This window comes from Musca domestica, unplaced genomic scaffold, assembly GCF_030504385.1.
Source record: "Musca domestica strain aabys unplaced genomic scaffold, Musca_domestica.polishedcontigs.V.1.1 24, whole genome shotgun sequence".
NCBI lineage: Eukaryota > Metazoa > Arthropoda > Insecta > Diptera > Muscidae > Musca > Musca domestica.
Window position 1 is genome coordinate 1,127,772 of NW_026712272.1, and position 13,040 is coordinate 1,140,811.

The 13,040-nt window shown below is 35.8% G+C and overlaps 1 protein-coding gene across 1 annotated transcript in view; it reads left to right on the forward strand.

Moving 5' to 3' along the window:
• Positions 1-13,040, forward strand: part of LOC101897963 (uncharacterized) — a 546,201-nt gene that overhangs the window by 314,420 nt on the left and 218,741 nt on the right. Inside the window, exons 4-5 of the mRNA XM_059123253.1 lie at positions 7,005-7,148; positions 11,573-11,767. Coding sequence (XP_058979236.1) covers positions 7,005-7,148; positions 11,573-11,767 — 339 coding nt within the window. The remainder of the gene's footprint in view (positions 1-7,004; positions 7,149-11,572; positions 11,768-13,040) is intronic.

A 13,040-nucleotide genomic window follows, 5' to 3' on the forward strand; every position in this document is an offset into this window, starting at 1 on the left:
GACTTGCTTTTTACATAGAAAAGTGTGTGGAGACTTACTTTTTCCATAGAAAAGTTTGTGTAGACTCACTTTTTCGAAAAAAAAATTATGGAGACTTCTTCATAGAAAATTTAGTTACCGGAAAAAATGATGGAAACTTCGCTCTTTGATAGAAAACCAACCAGACATATATAAGTTAGATTTTTGTAGTACGTTTTAAACTTTCTTCATTTTTAAAGCTAGTTGGTTCCCATTCTCCGCAATTACTTTGCCATTGGAATACAACCGTAAAGAGTATAAATACCAAGACTACCTTAATTAATTTTCTAAATCTCAAAACTAAATGCTAAAGTAAGTAATCCCAACCACAAATACCATGACAGCAGTCATTACTTATCTTCCAGATGCATCAGAGTAAAGTGAGTTTTTTTTCTCTCTCTCCCCCTTCAGCAGCTATAAAAGTTGAATAGCTTTAATTGAGAAAAAAAAAAATAGCTACATACATTTCCAACATTCATTCTAACGAAAATCTTAGCTCGCAGATATATATCATCGATAGACAAAACCAAACAAACACTCACACACGCACATACGAAATACTTTTTCTTCTATATCTCTTCTGTGTTTATGTATCAAACCAAAGGTAAGAGAAAATGCATTTAAAAATGCAGCTGATACCATTATCGCACACAACGACTGGCTTTCAATCCAGGGGACAGTGGGTGTGAAATAATTACCGTTGCAATGATAATCCAAAAGTACAAAAATGTGAACATGCCGGAGACTATTATTTTCTAGAGAAAAATTGATGGAGTCTCATATTTTATTAAGAAAAGTTAGTGGAGACCTAGCTTTTCTAGAGAAAAGTTAGTGGAGACTTACTTTTTCGAGAAAAAAAGTTGGTGGAGACATACTTTTTCCACAGAAAAGTTAGTGGAGACCTAGCTTTTTTATAGAAAAGTTGGTGGAGACCTACCTTTTCAATAGAAAAGTTGGTGGAGACCTACCTTTTCAATAGAAAAGTTGGTGGAGACCTACCTTTTCAATAGAAAAGTTGGTGGAGACCTACCTTTTCTACAGAAAAGTTGGTGGAGACTCAACTTTTCCATAGAAAAATTGCTGGAGACCCATCTTTCCATACAAAAGTTTGTGGAGACCCACCTTCTCAATAGAAAAGATGATTGGAAATCAGTTTTTCTCTAAGGAAAAATTTGTAAAATCAATTTTTCCCAAAACACAGTGCAGTCCTTCGACGGGAATGGATTGCTTTTGCCAAATCCTCTTCTAATCCTTGTTGAAAAAAATGTTCAAATGGATTGTTGTTGTAATTTTTGTTTTCTCCATGTGTGTGTGTATGTGTGTACGTACGTTAGTTTTTAACACACTTCTGTGATGTTAAACACGTATCATCTGTTGTAGAACCGCAGGTAATCAGACACCTTGATATTTTGTAAGAATTACAAAACTACATTCGGGTTTAAGGAGTACATCCTTGTCTGTGTGTGTGTGTGCGTGTGTACGTATGAAATGAAATTTTCAACAAATCTCATACAATATAAGCTTTGATTAAGCATGAACATTTTCCACTACCTTGAATAGAAATTCTTTTTATTTCCCATCGAGTTTCACCCAGATGTGTGTGTTTCTGTGTTGGGTCTTAAGACAAATGATAAGCCAAACATAATTGCACAAATACACACACAATATCAGCTGCACACAAAAACCCATACATCCGCAGAAAAACCATAACCCTAAACTGATGAGAGAATTTTCCAAGAATATCAAAGGAGAAGAATTGCATTGAAGCCAACATAGAATAGATATCCGTTTTCCGAAAGTTACAAATGTTCCATGTCGTTACATGGCTGTCGGACCACATAAACCCCAGAATGTCTTGATGTCTAATTGGGTATTGTATTAGAATTGTTTGTGTGCATTGTGTTCAGCTGTGTGTTAACTCCCACATATACACACACACACACATATGTATGCATGTCAGTCATATCAACAAGAACAACAATGCACATCCATTGTTTTATGGTTTTGTTATGCAGCTGTCCACCACTTCTCTCCCTCTCTCTCGCTTTCTCCCCAAATACACTTTTCTTACTGACAATTTGTGTCAGTGGGTTTACAAGGTAATGGCCAGCTTCCACAATCTCATTGATAATGAGTCGCCTTTGTTCTTTCGGAAATCTGTAAGACATGTTTTCATTGCAGTAAACTCATTACGATTTTGGGTGGATTTGGAAGAGATTGCTGATGCCTGATACCAATATAACCTACACGACATTGAGATATGCACCTACCCGTTCACCTGTGACATGTAACAGTGGTGTGAAGTTCATGAAAAACCGAGATCATATTGATTCATCTTCGCCATCTAAACTTTATGGCTAGGATGAATCAATATGATCTAATTCATGCATAAATGTCCTTTAAATACCTACGCCACCAGAAATGAAACCATTTCGAACTGGGACCAACTGACAAAAATTGTAAATTTTAAATAAAATATTCATAACCAAGTTTAAAAGTATCAGTTAGTCCAAGTTTGCTCATTTCGCGTTTACGAGGTTCTTGCCTATTCAAAATTGTGACCCATTTTGGAGGAGGTACCAGTCAAAATTATTGGAATTTAAATAGTATGCATACAAAATTCTTGAGAACTTTTCCACAGAAAAGTTGGTGGAGACTAAACTTTTCCATAGAAAAGCTGGTGGAGACTCAATTTTTCCATAGAAAAGTTGGTGGAGACTCAACTTTTCCATAGAAAAGTTGGTGAAGACTCAACTTTTCGATATAAAAATTGGTGGAGACTCAACTTTTCGATAGAAATGTTGGTGGAGACCCAATTTTTCCATAGAAAAGTTGGTGGAGACTCAACTTTTCGATAGAAATGTTGGTGGAGACCCAACATTTCCATAGAAAAGTTGGTGGAGACCCAGCTTTTCTACAGAAAAGTTGGTGGAGATTCAACTTTTCTGTTAGTGGAGACTCAACTTTTCTATAGAAAATCAGTGGAGACTTTTCCATAAAAAGGTTAGTTGAGACCCAGCTTTTCTGTAGAAAAGTGAGTGGAGACCCAACTTATCCATGAAGGCCGAGCTTTTTCATAGAAAAGTTAGTGGTGACCCAGCTTTTCCATAGAAGATTTGGTGAAGACCCTGCTTTTCCATAGAAAAGTTGGTGGAGACTCATCTTTTCCATAGAAAAGTTAGTGGAGACTCATCTTTTCCATAGAAAAAAGTTAGTGGAGACTCATCTTTTCCATAGAAAAGTTAGTGGCGACTCATCTTTTCCATAGAAAAGTAAGGGGAGGCCCGACTTTTCTACAGAAAAATTGGTGGAGACCCACCTTTTCCATGGATAAATTATTGGGATTTAAATAGTATGCATACAAAATTTTTGAGAAGGAGTGGTCCGATACTTCCCGTCTCCGAACTCGATCTATTTTAATAATAATATTTAGCTGTACCAAGTTTAAACCAAATCGCATTCTCCATTCGAGAGTTATCGTGTGAGAGACACGTTTTAGCCGTATAAAATGATATATACCTTCTGAAGCCAAATGACTGAAGGTATAACAATGAAAGAAAGAAAAGAGCTGGCGAAAATTCTAAGGTACCTTATATACTTTACAATGGCTGGGTAGTGTAGATCTTGCAAAATGCTGAAATTTGTATTTTTTTAATGAATATGTTTGAAATTTAATATAATACATGTATTTCAAAAAAATTGATATATATTGTTGTTGTGAGACCATGATTGGACCCATATTAAACATTTTTAGGGCAAAAATACATTATCCGCCCTAGAAAAACTAATTGCCTATTTACACCTCATTCATTTGAAAATTGTAGAAAAAACAATCAAAATTCTAAAAAAGGCAAAAACCCTAAAACTGGCTTAGAATCTCAAATATATGAACATTTTCGGATCTCAGGCAAATAGTTCGACTTCTTTCAAAAGATCACGCAAAATGAAGATTTGTTTCAGAAAAGCTCATAAAAATCTCAATTTCTTTGACAATGTCTATTGAGAAAAAGGCGCTTAAGGCTCAATTTGGTGTAAAGGGTGAGATAAAAAAAACTGCAACAAAGTCAAACGCCATAATTTTTACATTTTTCAAAAAACAATTATTGAATGCACGTGCACGTGCTGAGTGCGATTGTGCTGTGTCCTGTTGAGATGTCCAAGGTCTGCGGCGAAAATGCTTGCGTGCCAAAGGATTTAATACACCCTCGCATTAATATTCGGCATTTATCCTGATGCCACGGTCGATTAATACGAGCTTAGAACGACCATCAGCTGTTATGACGGCCCACACAACCACCATGGCCGGCGCTTGAGATCTGGTGGCCAACCGAAGGTGCACATTTTCAGCTGACCTCTTTGGCAAGTAAACACGATTATTTTGTTTGTTTACAAACTGCTGGACAACGAATATTTTCTCATCGGTGAAAACCAAATTCAGCACTTCACCACTTTCGGCCAAGCGAAGCAACTCTTCAACTCTATTGAGTCTATTTTCTTTCTCTTGCGGTGTAAGTTCTTGCACTTTTTGCAATTTCAGTGGCTTAACCCCGAGCTCATTTTTCAATATTTGACGAATGGAATACTGCGATATGTCCAGCTCACGAGCCATTTTTCCGCCACTGCGACGCGGGTTTCGATCAAGTCGCTCCTTTACTTTTCGAACCATTTCTACTGACGTTGCTGTTTTCTTCCGTTCACTTCCTTGACGTCGGGCTACGCTATCAGTATCACGGTAACGAGCAATGGTACAAGACACAAAAGATTTATTCACATTTAAATGCTGGAGTGCTCTAACGATAGCCACTTGTGGTTTTCCAGCCAAATATAAAGAAATCACACTATCATTTCATCTCACCCTTGTATGTATTTAAAATTTGTCTTTATTAAAAAATAAATGGCCTCAGAGACATACAATCTGGAAGAAAAGGTCATATAAGGTGTACTTTCCAAAAGAAAATTCATCTAAAAGAACAGGTCTTTTTTCTTTTTTCAAAAAAAAGCTTCCAACTATCCGCTCCTAAAAAAATCCTAGAAAGTATTCTTCTATCAAAAGAGTCCTTTTTTATTAAACAGCTCTTGAAATCAGAAGAAAGTGTCCAAGCACCAACATATACTTCCTGAAAGCAGGCTTTCGTGGCAATTTTTATGCCCTACGTCTCACAGTGGTGAGGGTATTATGTCTTCGTGCATTTGTTTGTAACACGGATAAGGAAGCGAGATAGACCTATAGTTAATTTTTAAGAATCTTCATGGAATCGCTTTTTACGCATGTCAGTCCCCTGTCCGTCCGTCCTTCTGTCCCTGTATGTTTGTGAACAAAATACAGGTCGATCCGATTGAAATGAAATTTTCAAAACAATATTTGTTTTACCTGAACCCTATTGAAATTGATGAGAATCGGTTCAAATTTGGATATAGCTCTTATATAAATATTTTTCCGATATCAGGTTTATTGTGCACCAAATAGCCGACAATGACCTGAATTTTGGCACATCCGACTGAATTCAGTCCAGAAGCAAGTACATTAAATTTGAAGAAAATCGGTTCAGATATAGCTATAGCTCCTATATATATGTTTCATCCGATTTAGGATTTCAAGTCCTTCACATGTGTAATATACATTTCACTACATATTTGGTACCAGATATCAGATACAGCTCAGAAATAAGTGTTTAAAATTTTGGTCAAGATCGGCTCAGATTTGCATATAGCTCTTATATATATCATCCTTCGATTTCAATTTTTTTGTGCAATATATGGTGCTAATATCAACCCAAATAAACTGGCTAATATCAGTCCAAATAGACTGAATTTTAATTAAATTTAAAGCATGCCCAATACTTCCCCTCTCGACCAAATAGGCCCTCTCGACCATTGGCCATGCAATCCCCTTTTTCCTATCCCAGTCACGACAACTAAATACCGTTGACACTGTTTAAACTATCTGCCATTATTTAAACAAGTTACAACTAATGATGATGATGCCGACGATGCCGATGATGGTGATGGCTGGCTGTGATGCTGATTGCCATGCTTCTTCTGTCGCATTCTCTAAATTTAACCAGAATAATTTTCTGCTTCATCTAATGATGTTGGTGGTAGTCCACTAATGTACCTTATCTCTCGGTGCATTGGCCAACAATGATGATGATGACGATGATGAGATCACTGAAAACAGTTAATGTACTGTGGGTAAACTGGGGGTGGGAGGGAGGGAGGGAGAGAGAAAGGGGAGTTGGGACGTGTCTGCGTGCAATGGCTCAAGCTTTAGTTTAATTAGAATGCATAACAAGCCACTAAAACCAAAAATGTTACCACATAGCAAAGCCAAACACCCGTAGAGAGAAAGAGACACAGAGCGAGAGAGAGAGGGAGAGCAAGAGAGAAATTATCTATGAAACTAGCTCCCACACATCCCCCCAACCTTGTCTGTGCAACTTAAAATGTCATTCATTTATCCCAGGCCATTGGGTATCATTGCACTGCTCTGACAGCCATCATGGTCCATTGCATAGCTAGGAATATGGGGTGGTGGCCTCAAAAGAATGGCAGAAAATCACAACTGAAATGTCCACTGCCAGCCAGGGAGGTGAGGTTGGTTTAGATTTTACCTTGGCTAAATAAAATATTGAGGAACAAGCACGTCTTAAGGAAACCGGAAATGCATGGCATCAATTTTAATTCCTTCATTGTTATCTCTTCTTCTTTGGATGCTGCTGCCACTGCAGCTTCTGAGGTTGTCTTGCAATTTGTAGAATTGTCGCTGTTGTTGTTGTTACAACATCTACAATTGTCTTGTAATTTTTACTGTTGTATTTAACTTTCTTCTATTCAATTTTGCAATTCGAAAGTTTTATTTCATTTTCTTTTGGTTTGCTTTCGAACTTTAACCGCTAATGATTTTCCTCCGATTCCTCCTCAGCTTATTCTTCTTCTTCTTCGTACTAAATGTTTATTCTCTCCAACCTCTTTTTGTTTACTTGCAGTTGCACCACAACGACCACGTCTGGAATATGAGGGCGCCCATGTACCGCCCGGCCATAACATTACCGTGGACGCTGGCTCCCTGGCCACGGTTAAGTGTGTCTCCCACTACGGCAATCCACCTGCAACACTTAAGTGGTTTCTTGGTAAGTTTGTTGCTATTGTTATTTAACTTGTTGTTATTTTTTTTGTGTGCACGGGTTTTTTCCCTCCTTAATTTGTCCTCCCTCCGCATGACCACAACAATACCCCCGAGGTTTATGGCTCATTTCATCAAAATTGTTGTAATGCGTTTTAATGTCCAGTTTCCTGGAATGCCATTCCAGTTCCAGTGTGATTATCTCTAATTGTTTTAATATCCAAGACATGGCATTCTAGTTAAATGGCAAGGAGCAGCAGTGTGGGGGTCCGGAGGAGCTGTCTATCAAATACATATGTGTGGTTGTGTAACAACATGATGAGGTTTTTAGGTTTAAAGCGATTTAGCTTGTCCGTATCAACAACAGCAACATGGTTTTATGGTCACTTTGGTAATTTGTATGGAAATTATTTAATTTGAGATTGTAAGAAAAATCTGCCAACTGTTTAAAAGAAGACAATGTCATTTTGATATTCTGGAGAAATGGAATTCATTATAAATTTACATAGAAAAAAAAATTAAAAAATAAAATTATTATTTTATTTGTTTGTAAAAAAGAAGTTTTCAAAATAAAAACTTAATTTATCAATAAAAAATTGTATTTAAAAATTTAATATGGCAGAATTTAATAGATCCACACATAGATTTTTAATACTGAAAGGATAGAAATGTAAAATGAAATAATCTTAAGGAAAATATTTTTCTTTTAAAATTTTTAAAGAAAAAAAACAGGCCTTGTCGACTTATTCTTTGCCAAGTTTTTTTTTTTTCTAAAAAACCACTTGTTTTTGTTTTTTTACATTAGTGTTAGTGGTCTACAAATTAAAATAAAAAAAAAACAGTAAAAAGGGTCCTAAAGTCGGACGGGGCCGACTTTATGATACCCTACACCACTTTGCTAGTTTAGTAGAGCTCCACATAATAATTAAAAGTTTTTATGGGAGAATTCAATCATACACCCTAAGATTATAATTATAATTTGAACCAAAAATGTTACCACATAGCAAAGCCAAACACCCATTGGGCCGCAGAGAGAAACAGAGAGAGAGAGAGAGAGAGCAAGAGAAATTATCTATAAAACTAGCTCCCACACATCCCCCCAACCTTGCTTGTGCAACTTAAAATGTCATTCATTTATCCCAGGCCATTGGGTATCATTTCAACGCTCTGACAGCCATCATGGTCCATTGAATGCAGAAATATGGGGTGATGACCTCAGAAGAGTTACATAAAATGAAAATATCCACTGCCAGCCACTGTCCAAGTTCAAAGGACTAAATATGCCGAAGCATTTGTATCTTTTAAATTCGGACTTGTATTGCCCATTTGGTGCAAAATAAATTTTAAATCAGATAATGATATATATGGGAGCTATATCCAAATCTGAACCGATTTCGATAAAATGTGGCAAAGATATTTCTTAGCTGTATTTGATATATTTACCTGAATATTGTTGTTACGGAGTGCATATTACGGCTGTGGGTAACAAATACAACAAGTCGGATGAACAATATATATGGGAGCTATAGCTATATCTGAACCGATCTTCACCAAATTTGGCATACTACCTTCTAGACTCAATTCGGTCGTAAGTGCCAAATTCCCTCCCATATAAGCAAATATTAGACGTTTGGTGCACAATAAAAGATAAATCGGACTAAGTTATATGTGGGAGTATATCCAAATCGGAACTGATCTCGATAAAATTTGGCAAAGATATTTCTGAGCTGTATTTGATATATTTCCCCAAATATTGTTGTTACAGAGTGCATATTACGGCTGTGGAGGACAAAAATAACAAATCGGATGAACAATATATTTGGGAGCTATAGCTATATCTGGACCGATTTGGATCAGATTTGGCATACTTATTTTCAGGCCTAATTTGGTTGTATGTGCAACATTCCATACTATTCGGGCTTATATTACACGTTTGGTGCACAATAAAAGGCAAATCGGATGAAGATATATATGGGAGCTATATCTAAATTTTTACCGATTATCTCCAATTTCAATAGGGTTCGTCCTTGGGCCAAACAAATGTTGTTTGGAAAATTCCATCTCAATCGGATAATAAATGCGACCTGCATTTTGTTCACAAGAATACATGGACAGACGGACGTACGGACAGACGGACAGACATGCATAAATCAACTCAGAAAGTGATTCTATGGAGATCCTCAAAAGTAACTATGGGTCTATCTCGCTTCCTTCTCCATGTTACAAACAAATATACGAAGACATAATACCCGTACCACTATGTGGTGTAGGGTATAAAAATTGTTACGGAAAATATCTTTCATTTCAAATTTTTTAGAATATATTCTAAAAACTGTATTCCACAAAAAAATAATGCACACTCAAACACTTCTAAGATATAAAAATTTTCATAAATCATTAGAAATAGGACAAAAGCGAAATTAAATTAAAGCTACTTTTAATTCGGCCAGGATGAACATTTTAAATCCTCTGCCGTATTCTCAAAATCCATAAAATTGGAGAGCTTCGTTATACATATATCGAGTGTTTTTTTAGATTAAATTCTGTTTTGGTTGGAAATTCAGACCGAAACTTTGAAATTGCGAAAACCAGGGGGGCAATCATATGCCGCGAATGGACCTATATTGAATATTTTTTTCCGAGGAGTAACACTATCCACAGGCCAACCCAAAATATCAATTAAACTAATTTGATTGAAATTGGGGTATAATTCTTAAAAATGCCTTCAAAATTTGGAGGTACATGGAAACTATACCTAAAAGTGGACCTATATTTTTCGTATTTCTTGGAATATTACCAATACCGGTAAAAAACATGCAAATCTAAATTGACATAGAAAATAACTCTGATTATGGGTATAAGACCCTAAGGACTCCTCCAACCCATATTTTGACGCGGCAAATGTAATAAGCACTTCATTATAATTATTCATATATAACTGGGGTTTTATGCCCTCCACCTTGGAAATATTCGAAATACGTAAATATTCGTCGTAGACCCCATAAAGTATATATATTCATAATCAGCAAAATTCTATGTCGATTAAACGATGTGCATCTGTCTGTGTGTCCATCCGTCTTTCTGCCTGTTGAAATCACGATACAGATCACATTATTTGACGTAGAGCTTCAAAATTTAGCAGAACAATTTGTATTGTCCACGTTTTGGTACAGTCCCCATATAACGGTACCTCCCGATATTCGATATTTTTGATGATTTTTGTCACATTTTTTTACGAATTTATCTAAAAATTGGTATTTGTCCTAGTCCTAGTTCGTGTGGCGAAACATTGTATGTATAGGCCCACGTTTTGGTATAGCCCCATATACAGGTACCTGCCGATATTCGGTATTTGGATGATTTATGCCACATTTTTTCACAGATTTATCTGAAAATTGGTATTTGTAGGTCCTAATGGGTTCTAGCTCCGCTGCCGAAACATTGTATGTATAGATCCACGTTTTTGTATAGCCCCATATAGCAGTACCTCCCGATATTAGTTATTTTGACGATTTTTGTCACATTTTCCCACGAATATGTCTAAAAATTGGCATTGGCTGGATCATAATGGGTTCTAAAGTTTCCCTTACTCTAAGCTGAAGGGTATTAATGGTTTTTTACTTGTTAAAGTTTACATCGATATGTAACCAACATAAAGTGGGAAAGTTCCACAAATTTTCAAATATTCGAGTTAAGATTCCCTGGAAACCATGACCCTTAGGAATATAATGTATTTGAAGTATATTTTTGTAACAAACATTTATGAATCAGTCGAGTCATTAAAAGGGTCTTTTAGGTACTTTTCATAAAAAACGTTTAAAAAGCTCCTTTAAAATGCGTCAGATCAAAATGTTTTACAATAAAATGTTACTATGGTCTCACAACACACGAGAAATTCAAAACTTACGAAAAGCCGGAAATCGAAATCAAAACGAAATTCGCTGCAAAAGGTTGTGGGAAATTTAAAGTGGATTTGGTATTATTCGCTAGAACAAAACTGCAAAAAGGCCTTTACTAGGAATCACGGTATTATATTTTTCCAACGATTTTTGGCTAAAAGTCGTGTTTTTTAATTGATCATTTAATCAGTAATTCCAGTACAAAATAGATGTTTTAGAACAATTTAAGATTATTTGGCAAAGTTGTGAAATTTTCAAGGATATATGTACGAATTCGTGGATTTTTCAAAAAAAAATTCTTTGAAGAACTTAATCAAAAAAGACCAAACTGAGGGTAAATTTCCAGGCCAAAAATTCAGGGACTTTTAACTTAAATATTTTAAAGAACATATAGCGCATGTTAGGGGGATATTTATCGGGGGTTTTCACCTCGATAGAATCAACATTTTTAATATATATAAAAAAATAACCTTCATTGAATTATATCTTGCAATCTTCAACTAAATATATTTTTATAATTTCTTTTTTCCAGGTGACCAAGAAATTGAACCCATTCATCCGCAAACGAATGCCACCGAACCAGATAATCCACGTACCTGGTCTGCCACATCGGTTGTCCAGCTGACGGCAATGCGTGAACGACATGGTGACATTTTACGTTGTCTGGCTTATCATGAATCATATACGGCTAAAACGGTGCCGGTGGAAGCCAGATTAGATGTTAAATGTAAGTGAACAATAAAAAAGTACTTAAATAAGTAAATTAACCATTTTAGAGATTATGTAAATTGTAAAGAGAGGGTAGGGGCAACAAGGAAAAAATTGAGGAAACTTAAAATTGTGTTTTTTTTCTAAGGTTCATTAAAATCAGCAAAAGCAAAAAATGAATACAACTTTTCTGGGTAGTAATCTTTTCATTATAAGATGAGAAAATTTAACCAGCTTCAATATGGAACTATATTCTTAACTAATCACTACACATTATAGGTATAAGTATACGTATAAGTATAACAAGTTAAAAAGCAGTAAGTTCGGCCGGGCCAAACTTTGAATACCCTCCACCATCGGGAACGAATTTGGAAATTTTCAAAAAAAAAAATTAAATCCTGTTGTTGCAAAATGCTCAGGCTTAATCCCTTTATTGTTGTTTGTATAAAAACAATGTTAGTTTATTAGTGGAGAACGATGGTAATGTTCCCATGTTTTTTGTCTGGGATATTCTCCCAGAAGTTATTTTAAAAATAACTTTTATGACAAAAAACAAATCACCCAAGTGACGAGATCGTAAGCTCAATAGAAGAGGAACCAAAGGATTGAATAAAACCTGAAAAAAAATCTGTTCAAATCTTAAAAATACCGAATATAGCCGTTATATTAGGGTCTATACGAAGTGGACCTACATAGGCATTGTTTGTCATAAGCCATTACCATATTCAAATTCGAAACTTGAAATAAACGGTGAATAATGTAGCTAAAATCATCAAAATACAGTACATAGGGAGGTACCGTTACATAGGACCTGTGCGAAGACCTGGACCAGCATAGACAATTTTATGTCACAGGCTGTAGCATCCATTACGAACTTCAAACCGACATATCAAGCAATTTTTATTGTACCTAAAATCAACAAAATACCGAATATAGGGAGGTACAGTTATATGGGGGCCATACGAAGACCTGGACCTGCACAGACAACTTTTTGTCTTAGGCTGTAGTACCTATTACGAACTTCAAATATCAAATTTGAAACAATTCCGGTGAATAATATCGCTAAAATTATCAAAATAACGAATATCGGGAGGTATTGTTATATGAGGGCCATACAAAGACGTGGACCTGCACAAACAATTTTCTGTCTTAGGCTGTAGTATCAATTACGAATATCAAATACCAAATTTGAAATAATTCCGGTGAATAATGTCGCTAAAATCATTAAAATACCGAATATCGGGAGGTACCGTTATATGGGGGCTCTACAAAGACGTGGACCTGCACAGACA